The sequence below is a fragment of the Oncorhynchus keta genome, chromosome 8 (genome assembly GCF_023373465.1).
Source record: "Oncorhynchus keta strain PuntledgeMale-10-30-2019 chromosome 8, Oket_V2, whole genome shotgun sequence".
Classification (NCBI taxonomy): Eukaryota; Metazoa; Chordata; class Actinopteri; order Salmoniformes; family Salmonidae; genus Oncorhynchus; species Oncorhynchus keta.
The window spans coordinates 34,162,790-34,186,506 of NC_068428.1; the positions used below are offsets into that span (position 1 = coordinate 34,162,790).

Below are 23,717 nucleotides of genomic sequence, written 5' to 3' on the forward strand. Positions count from 1 at the left end.
CCAAAAAAAACGACTTCGTAAAAGAGGGAAACGTAGCGGTCTTCTGGTCAGACTCCGGAGACGGGCACATCGCGCACCACTCCCTAGCATTCTTCTTGCTAATGTCCAGTCTCTTGACAACAAGGTTGATGAAATCCGAGCAAGGGTAGCATTCCAGAGGGACATCAGAGACTGTAACGTTCTGAGCTTCACCGAAACATGGCTCACTGGAGAGACGCTATCCGAAGCGGTGCAGCCAACGGGTTTCTCCACGCATCGCGCCGACAGAAACAAACACCTTTCTGGTAAGAAGAGTGGCGGGGGCGTATGCCTCATGACTAACGAGACATGGTGTGATGAAAGAAACATACAGGAACTCAAATCCTTCTGTTCACCTGATTTAGAATTCCTCACAATCAAATGTAGACCGCATTATCTACCAAGATAATTCTCTTCGATTATAATCAAAGCCGTATATATCCCCCCCCAAGCAGACACATCGATGGCTCTGAACAAACTTTATTTAACTCTTTGCAAACTGGAAACCATTTATTCCTCTCTGAAGTAGTTTTTCTTTGTGTAAGTTCCTAAGACCTGTGGTTTGTCATGTCGTCTAGGGGGGTGGATCTTTGCTATAAAGGATCCCAGTTGCCATTATGTTGACCACTCTCAACTTTTCATTAGAGATACTGAACTGTTGAAAGTCAAAATACTATTGCAAAAGCTTAATTATTATTAAAGGTGAAGATTAAGCATAACTCTGTGTGATTTGCTCTCTCATAATTTGGTAATTAAGGAAATTTCCACGACACCCTTAACATACTATTCGTTCCCCAGCTTCGAGTTGGCAAGGCTACATGGTAACACCTAATTGCTGTTACCCAGATCCCCCTTGCAAAACTGGTTTTAATCCTCAAGGGTATTTTCCTGGTTGTGTGAAGGTTTCATAAAAAAATGTATTATGAGGATGATTAGGTTCCAAGAAATGTAAAGCTCTGAAAGGATCAACCTCTTGTTGTCAGGCAGGTTCTTTTGCATTTCCCATGAAAAGGCATGATGACAGTTGTGCCACACCTCGTCACTAGTCTGGTTGAAATCTAGTGCATGGATTTACATGGATGGCAAACCCTAACACTAACAAGAGGCCTCTAAATGGTAAGGAATGGTTAATTTTCTGATCTTGATTTAAAGATGTTCTATAAACTTAACATGCTCTGTTCAAATGTTTAGCGTTGTTTAGGAGAATGCAGGCATACACCTTTATGCAGTCTAACCTGTCCTCAGGATAATGTTACCTAACTTGAGTACACTGAACATGCTAGCACTGCTAATAATATCCTTTACGATTTCCTTTTCTTAATGACTGTCATTATTCTGTGTTTGTGCAGTAAAAACTGATAGAAACCTTCAGAAAAACTGCATGACTCACCATACACTGATTATGAGTGAATTTGAGTCAGATGGAAGAGAGAAAAAATGCATTTTAACTTCATAGATTTAGCCGGTGGTAACTTGTGGAATAGACACCGGCTGAAATGCGGTTTGAACCAATCAAATTGAATTGGTTGAACCAATCTGTTGTATAATATAGAAACTCATTCTGATGTCATAGTCAATTTTCACATTGTTCCTTTTCATATACTTATAACGTCTAAAATGTAGGTGTCTTTCTTTCTTACAGGACAAACATGTCATCAACAACTTCCAACCGAAGACATCATCTAACTCTGATAGCTGCTCTTGGGGTTTTGTGTTCAGTGGTACTATTTTTTGTTTACTTTCAACCCTCATCTACTGCATGTCCATCTCGATTAGATGATTTGCCATTTTTGGCAAAGGGAGATGTTTCCTCATCTACCAAAAAGCCTGTGGAAAAGCCGCTTGTGTTGCTCTGGTTCTGGCCACTGGGTGTAAGATGGAATTTTGAAATCTGCAAAACCCATTTCAACATCGATAGCTGTGTTCTGACAGATGACAGATCCCTTTATGACAAAGCAGACGGAGTGGTTATTTTTCACAAAGGCATCAGCTGGGACCTGAAGAACCTGCCTCAGTCTCCTCGCCCACATTTTCAGAAATGGATCTGGTTTCATGTGGAATCACCAACAAATACCGCCAGAATACCAGGTCTGGAAAATCTATTTAACCTCACTTTGAGCTATAGACGAGATGCTGACATCACAGTGCGAAATGAATTGACAACCGTGAAGAATGAAAAGGACAGTGAGTTTGTGCTGCCCAAGAAGGATAAATTGGTTTGTTGGATAGTGAGCAACAACAATCCTTCAACTGGGACAGGAACCAGAGCAAAGTACTATCAAGAGTTGGTCAAACACATCAAGATACATGTTTATGGTTCTGCTTTTACAGGGAGTCGTTTGAAGTATGAGGACTATTACTCAACCCTTGCTAGCTGTAAATTCTACCTTTCATTTGAGAATTCAATCCACAGAGACTACATCACAGAAAAGGTGAACGGACCACTTGTAGCAGGAACCATACCAGTAGTCATGGGCCCACCCAGAGAGAACTATGAACAGTTTTTCCCAGCTGGTTCTTTCATTCATGTAAATGACTTTACTAATGCAAAGGCACTGGCTGACTTCCTCCTCCAACTGGACAAGAATGATGAGATGTATGTAAGTTACTTCACCTGGAGGAGGTACCTTAATGTCAAACCCCACCTCCTGACAATGCAGGAAGAGTTTATTCAACCTGTTTGTTTAGCCTGTGAATACATGGCAAGAGACAAAGGATATTACAATGTTGTCCACAACCTTTATGAATGGTACTTTGGATGAGGGTTTAGCCATCGTTTTGTAAGCACAGAAAATATCATTTTACCTTAGCTACGTAAACGGAATACAATTTTAAAAGTGTCTTCGGATTTGGGGATATTTTGTTTCAAAACTTTATCAATTTAAAGGATAAAGGATTCAAGGTTTTGGGGTAGATTAAAATAAATAAATAATTAAACGCTTTGGAAGCGTTTGGCCGCCTTTCGTTCCAGTACTCTGCTGCCTGTGACTGGAACGAACTGCAAAAATCGCTGAAGTTGGAGACTTTTATCTCCCTCACCAACTTCAAACATCAGCTATCTGAGCAGCTAACCGATCGCTGCAGCTGTACATAGTCTATTGGTAAATAGCCCACCCATTTTCACCTACCTCATTCCCATACTGTTTTTATACTGTTTTTATTTATTTACTTTTCTGCTCTTTTGCACACCAATATCTCTACCTGTACATGACCATCTGATCATTTATCACTCCAGTGCTAATCTGCAATATTGTAATTATTCGCCTACCTCCTCATGCCTTTTGCACACATTGTATATAGACTCCCCCTTTTTTTCTCCTGTGTTATTGACTTGTTAATTGTTTACTCCATGTGTAACTCTGTGTTGTCTGTTCACACTGCTATGCTTTATTTTGGCCAGGTCGCAGTTGCAAATGAGAACTTGTTCTCAACTAGCCTACCTGGTTAAATAAAGGTGAAATAAAACAAATAAAAAAAAATAAAAAAAATGTGCTGTCATTACTCAAAACTTTTAAGGAACCCATTGCACTTAAATAAAACCTAGTCTTAAACAAATCTACTTTGAAGCAAAACTATACACCTCACACACATGGTTATGGGCTTAAAAAAGAAGAAACCTGTTCCATGTCAGATATAGAGTTGAAATGTATTACATTTTCACTTTGAATGTCAATATTACATGTTCTATTCATCACAGAAGACTGAACTAAAAAGGAAATGGTTTGACATAGAAACACCAGATTTTAGTCTGTTTAAAAAAATCAAACATTATTTATGAAAAAGTATAACATTCCATCCATGAGGTCAAAGACGGCACTTTTGGTAACTGATTGCAGGAAAGGGCTACTATGTCTGAATACAATTACTTAAAGTGATTTTGTAGTCATTACTCACACCGACCCTATAGGGCAGGGATGTCAATCTCATTCCAGGGAGGGCCACGTTTTGGGGTTTTCCTTTCAATGATGACCTAGACACCCAGGTGGGTGGAGCAGAAACCCACAGATACTCTGTCCTCCATGGAATTAGTTTGACACGTGTTGTAGAGGGTCCAGATTTGAGTTGTACCATTTTATTGCCATTTGTATGACATTTGAGTAATGCCTCCAATATAATTTCCCAGTGTGCCTAGTCTTTGAGTGAATTGCAGAGTTACTGAGGATCATGATATATATATATATATATTTTTTTTTGCTTAATATAAGAATTTTAAATTATTTATACTTTTGATACTTGCTCATTTATTAATAGAAAAAATATCCATACAATTAACTTTGGTTAGTGGAGATGGAGACTGAAACAAACATATGATTAAGGTACTTTGCGTCCTCTTTCAAAATATTGTTTAGTGAATCATAGGTGACTCTGTCATTATTTTAGACATTTACTCAAGTAGTATTTTACTGGGTGACTTTTGGGTGACTTTCATTTTATATTATCGTTTTGTATGACAAGGGTACTTTTCCCACCACTGCAAACACACACCATGGCATTTCATAGTGATAAGTTGTGAGCAATAACATTTTATTCAAAAAGACAGCAAAGTTAGTTGAATTACTAATGTATTCACTGCTTTCAACCAACTGAAAGCACAACATTTCTAGGGACAGATGTTTGAGTGTCTAATTGCTTTCAATCAAAAACACAGCAAATTAATTTCAGATATTAAGTTTATTTATACCAGATTAAGTGATATCACTGCATCTAATAGCACGACCAAATGACTCGGGGCCAGTTTCCCGATAGCCCTGGAATTTAAAGTCTTAGTGGTCCTTCTGTAGCTCAGTTGGTAGAGCATGGCGCTTGTAACGCCAGGGTAGTGGGTTCGATTCCCGGGACCACCCATACGTAGAATGTATGCACACATGACTGTAAGTCGCTTTGGATAAAAGCGTCTGCTAAATGGCATATTATTATTATTATTATTATTATTACTGTACCATCCATGCCTGTATTTGTTCGTGACAGAGACATGGTTGTTGAATTCACTCATTTTTAGTTGTGTGGGTGGCCTTCACTGAGTGAGTTCCTAGGCAAATGTTGTCTTTATAGTTCAACGCTTAATGACAACACATTACATATCCAGTAAGGCCTTATTTTGAGGTCTAGTGAAATTCCAGTAACTTTACCACATTTTCAAAAAATCCTGGTTGAAGGATTTCCAGGAATCTTCCAACTGGTATTCCTGAAAAACCTGGGAAATGTAAATCATTTTGCAACCCCTCCTGCAAGTCACATTGTGCTGGCTTGCAAAGTGACATATAACTCCTATTGGAATCCAGACAGAGTTAGGATATCTATTAACCATGTAAATTGGAACACCCATTTCAGTAATGAGTGCAAAAAAAATCTAACTAAATGATTGGATTCGTTTAGAAAAATGTATGTTATTTATGTGTAGCATAAATGTGTAGCATAGCATTAATCCATCAATGACTCAATGTACATGCAAAAACACTTGTTTTAGTTTTGAGTTTGTGCTACATAAACATTTTAATAAATAACTAACTTTTCATTGACTGAGTATTTGAGTTCAAAATGCATTGGGGTTTACAGTATACTGTACCAGTGTGTGGATTTATAATATATACAGTGCTTGACTTGGACTGAAATAGGTGCCGATACTCATTTTGGTTGCCGGTATTTTATATTTAGGTGCAGGAGCTCCACAATACTTTTGAGCTTATATTCTATAAGAGGAACATTTGAGGTGCTGGTACTCCGCTCTGGTGAGCTCCTGCCCAAGTAAAGCACTGAATCTGCTTCTACATCTGCATTATCTTGCTGTTTGGCGTTTTAGGCTGTTTGGGGTTTTAGGCAGGGTTTCTGTACAACACTTTGTGACATCTACTGATTTTAAAAATGCTTTATAAATACATTTTATTTCATCAATGTCTTCCTCCCAGATCCAGCATCTTGGAAACGTTTTATATTATGGGATGTACGCATTTCACTCTCTTTAACACATAGCAAAAAGAGACAAGGGATGTTGTCCCTGGTAATATTCTCCACTACCCTTACAAGTGGTACTTTAGTTGAGCGTATTAAATTCACCTTTATCACCTGAAATGGTATTTTACTTAATCAGCAAATACATTTACTTTTAAATATACCACATACATATTATGAAGCGTCTGGCTGTATTTTCTTGGCTGTTTTGGTGAACTGTTTGCTAACGTATATGATTTCAGCAGTAGAATGGATTAATATAATTACAGAAAACGCTGGATCAAATGTTTTGCCTGCGTCACAGCACATGGAGAGTACCATGGCATTGAGCACGATTGCAAGTTAGATTTTCTTCTAATATTGCAAGACAGACAGTAAAGAGAGTTTTGATGTCTAAAATGTTGCAAGTTCTAGGAAGGGTTCTAGGAAGGGTCTTGGTGTTTCCAAACATCTTCCATTTAAGAATGATGGAGGCCATTGTGTTCTTGGGGACCCTCAATGCTGCATAAATGTTTTGGTACCCTTCCCCAGATCTGTGCCTTGACGCAATCCTGTCTCAGAGCTCTATGGACAACTCCTTCATCCTCATGGCTTGGTTTTTGCTCTGACATGAGCTTTCAACTTTAAGACCTTATATAGACGTGTGCCTTTCCAAATCATGTCCCGTCAATTGAATGTACCATAGGTGGACTCCAATCCAGTTGTAGAAACATCTCAAGGATGATCAATGGAATCAGGATGCACCTGGCCTCAATTTCGAGTCTCATAGCAAAGGGTCTGAATACTTATGTAAATAAGATATTTCTGTTTTTATTACATTTGCAAAAATGTTCTAAAATCAGTTTTTGCTTCATTATGGAGCATTGTGTGTAGATTGCTGAGTAAATAGATGTTTTTGATAATTTTTAGAATAAGGCTGTAACGTAACAAAATGTGTGAAAAGTCAAGGGTTCTGAATACTTTCCAAATGCACTGTATGTACGCTGATGACTCAATGTTATACACATCAGCTACCACAGCAAATGAAGCAACTGCGACCCTTAACAGAGCATCATTCAGCTTTAGAATGGGGGGCTAGTAATAAGCTAAAAAAGATATTAAAAAACTAAAGGCATTGTATTTGGAACAAATAATTTGCTCAACAATAAACCTAATTTAAATCGTATAATGAATAATGTGACAATTGAGGAGACTAAACTGTAACCCTAGATTGTAAACTGACATGATCAAAACATATTGATACAATGGTTACTAAGATGGGGAGAGGTCTGTCTGTGATAAAGCGCTGCTCTTCTTTCTTGACCTTACAATCAACCAAATAAGTCCTACAGCACCTAGTTTTATCACACCTGGACTACTGCCCAGTTACACTGAGTGTACCAAACATTAGGAACACCTTCCTAATACTGCGCTGCACCCTCTTTTGGCCTCAGAACAGCCTCAATTCATCGGGGCATGGACTCTACAAGGTATCAAAAGCATTCCACAGGGATGCTGGCCCATGTTGACTCCAATGCCTCCCACAGTTATGTCAAGTTGGCTGGATGTTCTTCTGGTGGTGGACCATTCTTGATATACACAGGAAACTGTTGAGTGTGAGAAACCCAGAAGCGTTGCAGTTCTTGACACACTCAAACCGGGGCGTCTTGCAGCTACTACTATACCCATTCAAAGCCACTTAAATATTTAGTGTTGTGCCATTCAACCACTGAATAGCACACATACACAATCTGTGTCTCAGTTGTTTCAAGGCTTAAAAATGGATTCTTGACTCTTCCCCTACACTGGCTGACATCAATAAGTGACATCCATAAGGGATCATGGTGTTCAGCTGGTCAGTCAAGAAAAGAGCAAGTTTTCCTAATGTTTTGTGTATATGGGCAGTGCTGTAAAGGACCCAAACTAACTATATCACTATTTCTGTTATTTGTGCTATTGTCAATAGTTCGTGTTTTGTTTAGTCTTTTATTGTATATAAATGTTGTTTGTCTGCCACGAGGTGGAATGTTTTTTTGTTGTCTTACACTTAAATATATGAAAGAGTTCAGTAAAGGACCACTGACAGAGAACCTTTTCCTGGATGGACTGCCCAATCAGAAGTTGTTTCTCCAGTCATACCAGTACACACACACACGCCATGCACCACTTCCTCATCCATTGGCTTTATTGTTTTAAACTGCCCTTAACCACACATTGGTAGCTTTGTGTAGACAGACAGGCATAGTCAAATCAAATCAAACATATTTATATAGCCCTTTGTATATCAGCTGATATCTAAAAGTGCTGTACAGAAACCCAGCCTAAAACCCCAAACAGCAAGCAATGCAGGTGTAGAAGCATGGTGGCTAGGAAAAAAAGGTAGAAAGGCCAAAATCTAGGAAGAAACCTAGAGAGGAACCAGGCTATAAGGGGTGGCCAGTCGGGTGGAGATTATAACAGAACATGGCCAAGATGTTCAAACGTTCATAAATGACCAGCATGGTCAAATAATAATAATCACAGTAGTTGTCGAGGGTGCAGCAAGTCAGCACCTCAGGAGTAAATGTCAGTTGGCTTTTCATAGCCGATCATTAAGAGTATGTCTTCCACTCCTGCTGTCTCTAGAGAGTTGAAAACAGCAGGTCTGGGACAGGCAGCACGTCTGGTGAACAGGTCAGGATTCCATAGCCGCAGGCAGAACAGTTGAAACTGGAGCAGCAGCACGGCCAGGTGGACTGGGGATAGCAAGGAGTCATCATGCCAGGTAGTCCTGAGGCATTGTCCTAGGGCTCAGGTCCTCTGAGAGAAAGAGAGAATTAGAGAGAGCATACTTAAATTCACACAGGACACCGGATAAGACAGGAGAAGTACTCCAGATATAACAAACCGACCCTAGCCCCTCGACACATAAACTACTGCAGCATAAATACTGGAGGCTGAGACAGGAGGGGTCAGGAGACACTGTTGCCCCATCCGATGATACCCCCGGACAGGGCCAAACAGGAAGGACTTCATTGTCCTAAGCAAAGTTGTACTATTGTTACAGTAATTGAGCAGGTTCTCTGAGCACTTGCACTTTTTTTATTATAACATTTTACTTCTACTTGAGTACAATTTCATTAAAGTAACAGTACTTTTACTTGTAGTATATTTCAGAACTCTTGACACCCTTGGAGACAGTGAAATAGGGAGTTTGTGAGTGAGTGAGGGACAGTGTGAATGGGTGAGTTTTTTGCACATTTATAACGATGAATTAACCTTATTTACATACGCATTCAGACCCGTTGTTATGAGACTCAAAATTGAGCTCAGGTGCATCCTGTTTCCATTAATCGTTTTTTAGATGTTTCTACAACTTGATTGGAGACCAAAAAGACAAACCAGGTGTTTCTATGTTAAGCTGTTTTGTCACAGTTTAGTCTTCTGTGATGTAATTAAAATGGTAAAATTGGGATAGAAACTCAATTTAACACATTTCAACTCTTTCTGACATGGTACAGGTGTCTTCTTTTTTATAAGCCCTTAACCATGTGTGGGAGGTGTATACTTTGGTTTCAAAGTAGATTTGTTAAGGACCACAAAGAATCACTGTGACCAGCTGATTTAGCCCACTGCAGTAAAAGGTTTTATTTAAGTGCAATGGGTTCCTTAAAAGTTTTGAGTAATGACAGCACATTGGAGTTTACAGTGTTTTCTGCTTCCAAAGTGTTTAATAAAATATAAAAAATAACCCTTATACCTTGAATACCCATCCTTTAAATTGATACCAAAATAGTTTGCATCAAAATTCCTTAGCTATAAGCTAAAATTATATTTTCTGTTCTTACAAAATTTGGGCTAAACACTCATCCAAAGTACCATTCATAAAGGTTGTGGACAACATTGTAATATCCTTTGTCTCTGGCCATGCGTTCACTAAAGCACCTTAAACCACCCACCACTGCGACTTGTATGCTCTAGTCGGCTGGCCCTCGCTACATATTCGTCGCCAGACCCACTGTCTCCAGGTCATCTACAAGTCCATGCTAGGTAAAGCTCCACCTTATCTCAGTTCACTGGTCACGATGGCAACACCTATCCGTAGCACGCGCTCCAGCAGGTGTATCTCACTGATCAAGCCAACACCTCATTTGGCCGCCTTTCGTTCCAGTACTCTGCTGCCTGTGACTGGAACGAATTGCAAAAATCACTGAAGTTGGAGACTTTTATCTCCCTCACCAACTTCAAACATCTGCTATCTGAGCAGCTAACCGATCGCTGCAGCTGTACATAGTCTATTGGTAAATAGCCCACCCATTTTCACCTACCTCATCCCCATACTGTTTTTATTTATTTACTTTTCTGCTCTTTTGCACACCAATATCTCTACCTGTACATGACCATCTGATCATTTATCACTCCAGTGTTAATCTGCAAAATTGTAATTATTCGCCTACCTCCTCATGCCTTTTGCACACAATGTATATAGACTCTCCTTTTTTTCCTACTGTGTTATTGACTTGTTAATTGTTTACTCCATGTGTAACTCTGTGTTGTCTGTTCACACTGCTATGCTTTATCTTGGCCAGGTCGCAGTTGCAAATGAGAACTTGTTCTCAACTAGCCTACCTGGTTAAATAAAGGTGAAATAAAATAAAAATAAAAAAGAGGCTAAACAAACTGGTTGAATAAACTCTTCCTGCATTGTCAGGAGGTGGGGCTTGGCATTAAGGTACCTCCTCCAAGTGAAGTAACTTATTTACATCTCATCATTCTTGTCCAATTGGAGGAGTAAGTCAGCCAGTGCCTTTGCATCAGTAAAGTCATTTACATGAATGAAAGAACCAGCTGGGATAAACTGTTCATAGTTCTCTCTGGTTGGGCCCATGACTACTGGTACGGTTCCTGCTACAAGTGGTCCGTTCACCTTTTCTGTGATGTAGTCTCTGTGGATTGAATTCTCAAATGCAAGGTAGAACTTACAGCTAGCAAGGGTTGAGTAATACTCCTCATACTTCAAACGACTCCCTGTAAAAGCAGGACTATAAACAAACTCACTGTCCTTTTCAGTCTTCACCGTTGTTAATTCATTTTGCTCTGTGATGTCAGCATCTCGTATTTAGCTCATCTTGTATTCTGGCAGTATGTGTTGGTGATTCCATAGGAGACCAGATCCATTTCTGAAAAAGGTGGACGAAGAGACTGAGGCACATTCTTCATGTTCCAGCTGATTACTTGGTGAAAAATAACTACTCCTTCTGTCAGAAAACAGCTATCGATGTTGAAATGGGTTTTCCAGAATTAAAAATTCCATCTCACACCTAATGGCCAGAACCAGAGCAACACAAACAGCTTTTCCACTGGCTTTTTTTGTCTTTTCGGTAGATGACGAAACATCTCCCTTTGCCAAAAATTGCAAATTCCAATTGAGATGGGCATTCAGTAGATGATGGTAGAAAGTAAACACAAAACCCCAAGAGCAGCTATCAGAGTTAGATGATGTCTTCGGTTGGAAGTTGTTGATGACATGTTTGTCCTGTAAGAAAGAAACACACCTACATTTTAGACGTTATAAGTATATAAAAAGGAACAGCTTGAAAAGATTTAACGTGTTGCTTTATGTTCTGATTATACAACGTGACGTTCTAATCCTGAATGCTGATTGGTTAAAACCGCATTCCAGTCGGTGCTAAAAATGCCAATTTACTCCGTTCCATCCGACTCAAATTCTTCTATAATCAGTGTGTATTTTTATTTAACCTTTATTTAACTAGGCAAGTCTGTTAAGAACAAATAATTATTTTACAATGACGGCCTACCCCGGCCAAACCTTCCCCTGTAAAGTGTCAAATCAAATTGTATTAGTCACATGCGCAGAATACAACAGGTGTAGTAGACCTTACTGTAACGGTTCTCTTCTATCTCCTCCTCTGACGAAGAGGTAGAACAAGGATCGGACCAAAATGCAGCGTGATGATGATTCATGATATTTTAATGAAGAAAAACCTATACATACAGAAACGACAAAAATAACTAAATGAAATAATGAAAACCGAAACAGCCCTATCTGGTGCAAACACAAATACAGAAACAATCACCCACAAAAACACTCACAGAATATGGCTGCCTAAATATGGTTCCCAATCAGAGACAACGATAAATCACCTGACTCTGATTGAGAACCGCCTCAGGCAGCCATAGACTAATTAGTCACCCCACAAAACCCCAAGACAAAAAACACACCACAATAACCCATGTCACACCCTGGCCTGACCAAATAAAGAAAGAAAACACAAAATACCAAGACCAAGGCGTGACACTTACAGTGAAATGCTTACTTACGAAATCCTTACTTCCTCAAGTTAGTTGACATTATCCTGAGGACAGGTTAGACTGCATAAAGGTGTATGGCTGCATTCTCCTAAACAACGCTAAACTTTTGAACAGCGCATGTTTAGTTTACAGAATGTCTTTAAATCAAGATGTTTTAAACACTTAACACTGAAATCAGTTTTGAGAATGAAAATAAACCATTCCTTACCATTAGAGGGCTCTTGTTAGGGTCTGGCATCCATGTACTAGATTTCAACCAGAGTAGTGACGAGGTGTGGCACACCTGTGTCATCATGCCTTTTCATTGGAAATGCTAAAGAACCTGTCTGACAACTTGAGGATGACCTGTTCAGAACATTACATTTCATGGAACCTAATCATTGTCATTATATTTTTATTTAGCCTTTATACAACCAGTAAAATACCCTTGAGGTTAGAAACCTCTTTTGCAAGGGGGACCTGGGTAATAGCATTAGGTGTTACCATCGAGACTTGCCACCTCAAAGCTGGGGAACAATAGGGTGTTGAGGGGGGGAAATGGGGAACAAATTGAAAAAGAGAGGAACTAATAAAAAGGGAAAAGTTGAGGGTTCTTCATAATGCAAGTGTTTATTATTCATTATTTATTATGACAAATTAAAAAACAAACATTTTTGTATTTGTATTTTTCCTGTATTTGAACCGGAAGAGTGGATCCGAAGGTCCCCAGTTCGAATCCTGCATTGGCCAGAAATTACATTTACAAACAAAAATTATAGTTTCCAAAAGTGTTATTTTAACATTGGTGAAATGTAAGACCACCTGAGACAATATAACAATTATGGGAGCAAAATCATAACATATAGAAGTGTTGTTCTAATGAGGTTGGTTTATTACTGTACTATACTCCCGTTCATCCAATTACACTCAGCAAAAAAAGAAACGGCCCTTTTTCAGGACCCTGTCTTTCAAAGATAATTCGGAAAAATCTAAATAACTTCAATGTAAAGGGTTTAAACAGTGTTTCCCATGCTTGTTCAAAGAACCATAAACAATTAGTGAACATGCACCTGTTGAACAGTCATTAAGACACTAACAGCTTACAGGCTGTTAGGTCACAGTTATGAAAACGTAGGACACTAAAGAGGCCTTTCTACTGACTATGAAAAACACCAAAAGAAAGATGCCCAGTGCCCCTGCTCATCTACATAAACGTGCCTTAGGCATGTTGCAAGGAGGCATGACGACTGCAGATGTGGCCAGGGCAATAAATTGCAATGTTCATACTGTGAGACGCCTAAGTCAGCGCTCCAGGGAGACAGGACGGACAGCTGATCGTTCTCGCAGTGGCAGACCAACGTGTAAAAACACCTTCACAGGATCTGTACATCTGAACATCACACCTGCGGGACAGGTACAGGATGGCAACAACAACTGCCCGAGTTACACCAGGAACGCACAATCCCTCCATCAGTGCTCAGAATGTCCGTAATAGGTTGAGAGAGGCTGGGCTGAGGGCTTGAAGGCCTGTTGTAAGGCAGACATCACCGGCAACAATGTCGCCTATGGGCACAAACCCAGCATCACTGGACCAGACAGGACTGCCAAAAAGTGCTCTTCACTGTCGAGTCGTGGTTTTGTCTCACCAGGGTTGATGGTCGGATTCATGTTTATCATCAAAGAAATGAGCGTTACATTGAGGCCTGTACTCTGGAGTGGGATCGATTTGGAGGTGGAGGGTCCATCGTGGTCTGGAGCGGTGTGTCACAGCATCATTGGAATGAGCTTGTTGTCATTGCAGGCAATCCCAACACTGTGCGTTACAGGGAAGACATTCTCCTCCCTCATGTGGTACCCTTACTGCAGGCTCATCCTGACATGACCTTCCAGCATATGACAATGGCACCAGCCATACTTCTCGTTCTGTGTGTGATTTCCTGCAAGAAAGGATTGTCAGTGTTCTGCCACGGAGTATAGTAATGAGAATATAGTCCAGTAAGAAACAAACCACATTAGAAAAACACTTATAAATCTTATGATTATGTCACCATAATCATTATATTAACTTAGGTTCTCTTAAATTCACCTATGTGAAATATAATAACATTTTTAGAAACTATAGTTGTTAAGAAATGTTATTTCTGGCAGAGGCAGGATTTGAATAGGGTACATTCTATGCTCCCTCTTTTGTTGCTCCTATCTTGACCTATAGCCTCACTCTCCTCTCCGTGAGCTTGTCCAGGATTGGTTGTATTTAAAATTGGTTGTATCTAAATGACAATTTGATATATATCATAGGGTGGGGGTAATGTCTTGGTACCATTTTGTACCAAGGACGAGATAAGAGCTTTGTTTAGGAGACCAAACTGAATGATAATTTATAGCCAACTCTGTCTGGCTAGGGGATATTCCTCTCTGAAGTAAAGTCTTTCTTTGTGTAAGTTCCTAAGACCTGTGGTTTGTCATGTCGTCTAGGGGGGTGGATTTTTGCTATAAAGGATCCCAGTTGCCATTATGTTGACCACTCTCAACTTTTCATTAGAGATACTGAACTGTTGAAAGTCAAAATACTATTGCAAAAGCTTAATTATTATTAAAGGTGAAGATTAAGCATAACTCTGACTGGTGTGTGATTTGCTCTCTCATCATTTGGTAATTAAGGACATTTCCACGACACCCTTAACATACTATTCGTTCCCCAGCTTTAAGTTGGCAAGGCTACACGGTAACACCTAATTGCTGTTACCGAGATCCCCCTTGCAAAACAAGTTTTAATCCTCAAGGGTATTTTCCTGGTTGTGTGAAGGTTTCATAAAAAAATGTATTATGAGGATGATTAGGTTCCAAGAAATGTAAAGCTCTGAAAGGATCAACCTCTTGTTGTCAGGCAGGTTCTTTTGCATTTCCCATGAAAAGGCATGATGACAGTTGTGCCACACCTCGTCACTAGTCTGGTTGAAATCTAATGCATGGATTTACATGGATGGCAAACCCTAACACTAACAAGAGGCCTCTAAATGGTAAGGAATGGTTAATTTTCTTTCTCAAAACTTTCTCAAACCTGATCTCGATTTAACGATGTTCTATAAACTTAACATGCTCTGTTCAAATGTTTAGCGTTGTTTAGGAGAATGCAGGCATATACCTTTATGCAGTCTAACCTGTCCTCAGGATAATGTTAACGAACTTGAGTACACTGAACATGCTAGCACTGCTAATAATAGCCTTTACAATTTCCTTTTCTTAATGACTGTCATTATTCTGTGTTTGTGCAGTAAAAACTGATAGAAACCTTCAGAAAAACTGTGTGACTCACCATACACTGATTATGAGTGAATTTGAGTTAGATTGAAGAGAGAAAAAAGGCATTTTAACGTCATAGATTTAGCCGGTGGTAACTTGTGGAATAGACACAGGCTGAAATGCGGTTTGAACCAATCAGCATTAAGGATTAGAACCACCTGTTGTATAATATAGAAACTCATTCTGATGTCATAGTCAATTTTCACATTGTTCCTTTTCATATACTTATAACGTCTAAAATGTAGGTGTGTTTCTTTCTTACAGGACAAACATGTCATCAACAACTTCCAACCGAAGACATCATCTAACTCTGATAGCTGCTCTTGGGGTTTTGTGTTCAGTGGTACTATTTTTTGTTTACTTTCAACCCTCATCTACTGCATGTTCATCTCGGTTGGAGGATTTGCCATTTTTGGCAAAGGGAGATGTTACCTCATCTACCAAAATGCCTGTGGAAAAGCCGCTTGTGTTGCTCTGGTTCTGGCCACTGGGTGTAAGATGGAATTTTGAAATCTGCAAAACCCATTTCAACATCGATAGCTGTGTTCTGACAGATGACAGATCCCTTTATGACAAAGCAGAGGGAGTGGTGGTTTTTCACAGAGACATCAGCTGGGACCTGAAGAACCTGCCTCAGTCTCCTCGCCCACATTTTCAGAAATGGATCTGGTTTCATGTGGAATCACCAACAAATACCGCCAGAATACCAGGTCTGGAAAATCTATTTAACCTCACTTTGAGCTATAGACGAGATGCTGACATCACAGTGCGAAATGAATTGACAACCGTGAAGAATGAAAAGGACAGTGAGTTTGTGCTGCCCAAGAAGGATAAATTGGTTTGTTGGATTGTGAGCAACAACAATCCTGCAACTGGGACAGGAACCAGAGCAAAGTACTATCAAGAGCTGGCCAAACACATCAAGATACATATTTTTGGTGCTGCTTTTACAGGGAGTCGTTTGAAGTATGAGGACTATTACTCAACCCTTGCTAGCTGTAAATTCTACCTTGCATTTGAGAATTCAATCCACAGAGACTACATCACAGAAAAGGTTAACGGACCACTTGTAGCAGGAACCATACCAGTAGTCATGGGCCCACCCAGAGAGAACTATGAACAGTTTTTCCCAGCTGGTTCTTTCATTCATGTAAATGACTTTACTAATGCAAAGGCACTGGCTGACTTCCTCCTCCAACTGGACAAGAATGATGAGATGTATGTAAGTTACTTCACCTGGAGGAGGTACCTTAATGCCAAACCCCACCTCCTGACAATGCAGGAAGAGTTTATTCAACCTGTTTGTTTAGCCTGTGAATACATGGCAAGAGACAAAGGATATTACAATGTTGTCCACAACCTTTATGAATGGTACTTTGGATGACGGTTTAGCCATCATTTTGTAAGCACAGAAAATATCATTTTAGCTTAGCTACGTAAACGGAATACAATTTTAAAAGTGTACTCGAATTTGGGGATATCTTGATTCAAAATATGTGTATCAATTCAATGGATGGGCATTCAAAGTTTTGGGGAAGATTGTTTTATATTTTTTATTAAACACGTTGGAAGCAGAAAACACTGTAAACCCAAATGTCCTGTCATTACTCAAAACTTTTAAGGAACCCATTGCACTTGACATTTTACTACAGTTGGCAAAATCAGCTGATCACACAGCTATTCTTGGTAGTCTTAAACAAATCTACGTTAAAAACCAAACTATACACCTCACACACATGGTTAAGGGCTTAAAAAAGAAGAAACCTGTTCCATGTCAGATATAGAGTTGAAATGTATTACATTTTCACTTTGAATCTCAAGATTACATTTTATATTCATCACAGAAGACTGAACTATAAGGAAATGGTTTGACATAGAAACACTAGATTTTAGTCTGTTGAAAAATTATAACATTCCACCCATGAGATCAAAGACGGCACTTTGGTAATTGATTGCAGGAAAGGGCTACTATGTCTGAATACAATTACTTAAAGTGATTTTGTAGTCATTACTCACACCGATAGTCACTGTGACCCTTTAGGGCAGGGTCAAACTCATTCCAGGGAGGGCCATGTTTTGGGGGTTTTCCTTTCAATGATGACCTAGACACCCAGATGAGAGGAGTTCCTTACTAATTAGTGACCTTAATTCATCAATCAAGGGCAAGGGTGGAGCAGAAACCCACTGATACTCTGTCCTCCATGGAATTAGTTTGACGTGTTGTAGAGGGTCCAGATTTGAGTTGTATCATTTTATTGCTGTTTATATGACATTTGAGTAATGCCTCCAATATAATTTCCCAGTGTGCCTAGTCTTTGAGTGAATTGCAGAGTTACTGTACCATCCATGACTGTATTTGTTCGTGACAGCGACATGGTTGTTGAATTCACTCATTTTTAGTTGTGTGGGTGGCCTTCACTGAGTGAGTTCCTAGGCAAATGTTGTCTTTATAGTTCAACTCTTAATGACAACACATTACATATCCAGTAAGGCCTTATTTTGAGGTCTAGTGAAATTCCAGTAACTTTACCACATTTTCAAAAAATCCTGGTTGAAGGATTTCCTGGAATCTTCCAACTGGGATTCCTGAAAAACCTGTGAAATGTACCATCATTTTGAAACCCCTCCTGCAAGTCACATTGTGCTGGCTTGCAAAGTGACGTATAAATCCTATTGGAATCCAGACAGAGTTAGGATATCTATTAACCATGTAAATTGGAACACCCATTTCAGTAATGAGTGCAAAAAATGATTGGATTAATTTAGAAAAATGTATGTTATTTATGTGTAGCATAAATGTGTAGCATAGCATTAATCCATCAATGACTCAATGTACATGCAAAAACACTTGTTTTAGTTTTGAGTTTGTGCTACATAAACATTTTAATAAATAAATAACTTTTCATTGACTGAGTATTTGAGTTCAAAATGCATTGGGGTTTACAGTATACTGTACCAGTGTGTGGATTTATAATATATACAGTGCTTGACTTAGACTGAAATAGGTGCCGGTACTCATTTTGGTTGCCGGTATTTTATATTTAGGTGCAGGAGCTCCACAATACTTTTGAGCTAATATTCTATAAGAGGAACATTTGAGGTGCTGGTACTCCGCTCTGGTGAGCTCCTGCCCAAGTAAAGCACTGAATCTGCTTCTACATCTGCATTGCTTGCTGTTTGGAGTTTTAGGCTGTTTGGGGTTTTAGGCAGGGTTTCTGTACAACACTTCGTGACATCTACTGATTTTAAAAATGCTTTATAAATACATTTTATTTCATCAATGTCTTCCTCCCGGATCCAGCATCTTGGAAACGTTTTATATTATGGGATGTACACATTTCACTCTCTTTAACACATAGCAAAAAGAGACAAGGGATGTTGTCCCTGGTAATATTCTCCACTACCCTTACAAGTGGTACTTTAGTTGAGCATATTAAATTCACATTTATCACCTGAAATGGTATTTGACTTAATCAGCAAATATATTTACTTTTACATATACCACATAAATATTCTGAAGCGTCTGGTTGTATTTTCTCTGTTTTGGTGAACTGCTTGCTAACATATATGATTTCAGCAGTAGAATGGATTAATATAATTACAGAAAACGCTGGATCAAATGTTTTGCCTGCGTCACAGTGCATGGAGACTACCGTGGCGTCGAGCACGATTGCAAATTAGATTTTCTTCTAATATTGCAAGACAGTAAAGAGAGTTTTGATGTCTAAAATGTCACAAGTTTGAGGTTGTGTTGTCAGAGAGCAAAGAGTGTTTAATTAGAGGAGCTTTTCTGTTCTCCTGGGTCACATTGTATCACACCTAGATGGGTTGTTCCTGAATTGTGGTGGCATTTGGTTGTAGCATTTGGAAGAAAATTAAGTACATTTTTCAAGAATGTTTAGTTTTTAAATTGATTTGGGTACATCCATTCTGAATCAACTAATATGTCCGCTTAATGACTTTAAATCATTTTTTACCATTATGATAACATTGTGCCACCAGTAGGAGTAGTAACAGTAATGATGGTAACACCGATGACACATTTTTAGGTAATTGAGGATTTTATTAAGTGTAGGCCACAGATGCTCAATTCCAAGGTCATTAACCATTTAAATATAATTGACTAGAGTGAAATGATTATTCATTTTTATAATTGTAATTTCCCTTCATTTAAACTGAGAAACATTGACGCTACTTAGTCACACAACATTTATTAATGGAATCAGCAAATTTATGACGTACTAAAAGGTTGTGATTAGCTAATACTTTTCTTTTAATATAGACCCCTCCCCGATAACAGTTTGCCAATGAAGGGAATGTTCAAGGTCCTTGAATATTTTTCTAATGAGTGATACAACAATGACATAAACCTTAGGGCCATATTATTTGTTTAAAAAAGTATATTTTTAGTTTTTATCTATCTACGCAATGTAATACATACTTTTGTTTACTTTCTTGCAAATCAAAATAATAGATGGATATTTTTTAAACCCCAATGGCACTACAACTCTATTCATCACTACTGGGACAAGACTATTTGCTTTTCCTAAGTACATCAAATAATGCATAAAGATAATGTTTTGCAGTATAAATGACTTGCATTATATTTTATTTCTACTTGTGTCAAATGTTATTAGTACTTCTACTTGAGTAGGATATTTCAGTACGCTTTCCACCCCTGGTGACTGAGTGAAAGAGGGAGTTTGTGAGTGAATGAATGTCAGTTGGTCCCATTAACAAGTAACAGAGGGTTGAATAAGGGATCTAACAAGAATTAGATGTTTATTTCTGGAGTCTGAAGTACACTACTGTTTAAAAAAATTGGGGTCACTTAGAAATGTCCATGTTTTTGAAAGAAAAGCACATTTTTTGTCCGTTAAAATAACATCAAATTGATCAGAAGCATTAAGTAAAAACAATCAAGCAACCCAGAAAAGTGCAAAAAATAGCCCATATTACATATGCAGCCTGAGAAACAAGGTCCATGTAGTCAATAGTTGCTAGTAACAGATGACATTCATATTCTGACTATCTCTGAAACTCACTTAGATAATACCTTTAATGATACAGTGGTAGCAATACAGGGTTATAACATTTACCGAAAAGACAGAAATGCCGAAGGGGGCGGTGTTGCGGTCTATATAAAGAATCACACTCCTGTACAGCTTAGAGACAATCGAATGTTAAATACTGTTGAAGTAATATGACTACAGGTTCATCTAACTCACCTAAAGCCCATTCTTGTGGGAGGCTGCTACAGACCACCAAGTGCCTACAGCCAGTATCTGGATAATATGTGTGAAATGTTTGATAATGTATCTGATATCAACAGAGAAGTATATTTTCTGGGTGATTTACATATTGACTGGCACTCATCAAACTACCCTCTCAAGAAAAATCTTCAAACTGTAACCAGTGCCTGCAACCTGCTTCAGGTTGTCAGTCAACCTACGAGGGTATTTACAAACAGCACAGGAATGAAATCATCAACATGTATTGATCACATCTTTACTAATGCGGTAGAAATTTGCTCTAAAGCAGAAACCAAATCCATAGGATGTAGTGATCACAATATAATATCCATATCTAGGAAAACCAAAGTTCCAAAGCCTGGACCATACAATAAGTTGTGGTGATTAATATATTGATGATGTAAAGAATATTTGCTGCTCTGTGGTGTGTAATGAGGAGCAACCAGACGCTGCACTTGACACATTTATGAAATTGCTTATTCCAGTTACTAATAAGTACACACCCATTAAGAAAAGGACTGTAAAACTGTTAAATCCCCATGGATTGATGAGGAATTGAAAAATGGTATGGTTGAGAGGGAGGAGGTCGAAAGGTATGGCAAACGTACTGCAAATTAAGAAATCATGTGACTGTGATAAAAAAAAATAAACTATACTATGAAACAAAGATAAATTATATAAACAATGATAGCAAAAGCTTTGGAGCATCTTAAATGACATTTTTGGGAAAAAAGCCAACTCGGCTCCATCATTCATTGAATCAGATGGCTCATTTATCACAAAGCCCCCTGATATTGCCAACTACTTTAATTACTTTTTCATTGGCAAGATAAACAAACTTAGGGATGACATGCCAGCAACAAACACTGACAAGCATCCAAGTATATCTGACCAAAGAACTGTAGTTTTGAATTCCGTAAAGTCAGTGTGGAAGTTGAATTTTTTGTTGTTGTTATCTATCAACAATGACAAGCCACCGGGGTCTGACAACTTGGATGGAAAATGATTGAGGATAATAGTGGACGATATCGCCAGTCCTCAATTTAAGTCAACTAGAATGTGTGTGCCAACAGGCTTGGAGGGAAGCAAAAGTCATTAATCTACCCAAGAATAGTAAAGCCCCCTTTACTGGCTCAAATCGCCGACCAATCAGCCTGTTATCAACCCTTAGTAAACTTTTGAAAAGAATTGTGTTTGACCAGATACAATGCTATTTTACAGTAAACAAATTGACAACAATATTTCAGCATGCTTGTAGGGAAGGACTTTCAAGAGTGTTACGGCTTTACAGACCCTGCTATAATGTGGATAAAGAGTTATTTGACTAACTATCAAATATAATCCAGTTAGAATCAGGAAATCTCCAGGGTACCAGGGTAGCTGCTTTCATTTTTTTACGAACAACATGCCACTGACTTTGAGCAAAGGCAGAGTGTCTATGTATGCGGATGACTCTATACACGTCAGCTATTACAGCGACTGAAATGACTGCAACACTCAACAAAGAGCTGCAGTTAATTTCAGAGTGGGTGGCAAGGAATATGATATCCCTAAACAAAGCATTGTATTTGGAACAAAACACTCACTAAACCTCAACTAAATCTTGTAATAAATAATGTGGAAATTGCACAAGTTGATTGTAAACTGTCATGGTCAAAACATATTGATGCAATAGTAGCTAAAATGGGGAGAAGTCTGTCTATAATAAAGCAATGCTCTACTTTCTTAACAGCACTATCAACAAGGCCCTAGTTTTGTCGCACTTTGACTACTGTTCAGTCGTGTGGTCAGGTGCCACAAAAAAGGACTTAGGAGAATTGCAATTGGCTCAGAACAGGGCAGCACAGCTGGCCCTTGGATGTACACAGAGAGCTAATATTAATGTCAAAATATGCATGTCAATCTCGCCTGGCTGAAAGTGGAGGAGAGATTGACTTCATCACCACTTTTATTTATGACATGTTGAGTGCACCGAGCGGTCTGTCTAAACTACTGGCACACAGCACGGACACACATGCACACCCCACAAGACATGCCACCAGATGTCTCTTCACAGTCCCCAAGTCCAGAACAGACTATGTGAGGCACAATGACTACATGGAACTCTATTCCACAACAAGTAACTGATGCAAGCAGTAAATTTAGATTTAAAAACAGATTAAAAAACACCTTATGGAACAGCGGGGACTGTGAAGCAACACATACTGTACATTCACACACACACACACACACACACACAAACACACACACACACACACACACACACACACACACACACACACACACACACACACACACACACACACACACACACACACACACACACACACACACACACACACACACACACACACACACACACACACACACACACACGCGCACGCACGCACACGCACACGCACACGCACAGAGATTTAGTACTGTAGATGTGTGGTAGTGGTGGAGTAGGATCCTGAGGGTACACAGTGTGTTGTGCAATCTGTGAATGTATTGTAATGTTTTAAAAATGGTATAAACTGCCTTAATTTGGCTGGACCCTTGCTGCTTTAGCAGCAGCTAATGCGGATCCATAATAAATACAAATACAAATACAAATACAAATACAAATACAATTTTCTCAACAGCTGGCTTTTCTCTGCAACTCTATGGATCACCATGTCAGTATCCAGGGCCATTAGGATGTCCTTCTCAGTAACCATGTCAGTATCCAGGACCATTAGGATGTCCTCCTCAGTAACCATGTCAGTATCCAGGGCCATTAGGATGTCCTCCTCAGTAACCATGTCAGTATCCAGGGCCATTAGGATGTCCTCCTCAGTAACCATGTCAGTATCCAGGGCCATTAGGATGTCCTTCTCAGTAACCATGTCAGTATCCAGGGCCATTAGGATGTCCCTCTCAGTAACCATGTCAGTATCCAGGACC

The 23,717-nt window shown here is 39.0% G+C and overlaps 2 protein-coding genes and 1 pseudogene across 3 annotated transcripts; 2 read left to right on the top strand and 1 right to left on the bottom strand.

Moving 5' to 3' along the window:
• The first annotated feature begins 1,033 nt into the window (after window positions 1–1,033).
• LOC118383332 (4-galactosyl-N-acetylglucosaminide 3-alpha-L-fucosyltransferase 9-like) lies at window positions 1,034–3,505 on the top strand. Its single transcript, XM_035769891.2, has 2 exons — window positions 1,034–1,134; window positions 1,661–3,505. Exon 2 carries the CDS (start codon window positions 1,668–1,670, stop codon window positions 2,778–2,780), a length of 1,113 nt encoding a protein of 370 aa, XP_035625784.2. The 5' UTR covers window positions 1,034–1,134; window positions 1,661–1,667; the 3' UTR covers window positions 2,781–3,505.
• On the top strand, window positions 1,034–18,449 carry LOC127931423 (4-galactosyl-N-acetylglucosaminide 3-alpha-L-fucosyltransferase 9-like). 2 transcript variants are annotated; one of them, XM_052524050.1, is made up of 2 exons: window positions 1,034–1,134; window positions 15,805–18,449. In XM_052524050.1, the coding sequence occupies exon 2, from the start codon at window positions 15,812–15,814 to the stop codon at window positions 16,922–16,924; it is 1,113 nt and encodes a 370-aa protein (XP_052380010.1). In that variant the 5' UTR covers window positions 1,034–1,134; window positions 15,805–15,811; the 3' UTR covers window positions 16,925–18,449. The 2 variants fall into 2 exon arrangements, with proteins under 2 accessions (XP_052380010.1, XP_052380009.1); XM_052524049.1 differs by lacking the exon at window positions 1,034–1,134 and adding an exon at window positions 15,129–15,257.
• LOC118387217 (4-galactosyl-N-acetylglucosaminide 3-alpha-L-fucosyltransferase 9-like) lies at window positions 8,755–12,544 on the bottom strand (annotated as a pseudogene).
• Window positions 18,450–23,717: the final 5,268 nt, after the last annotated feature.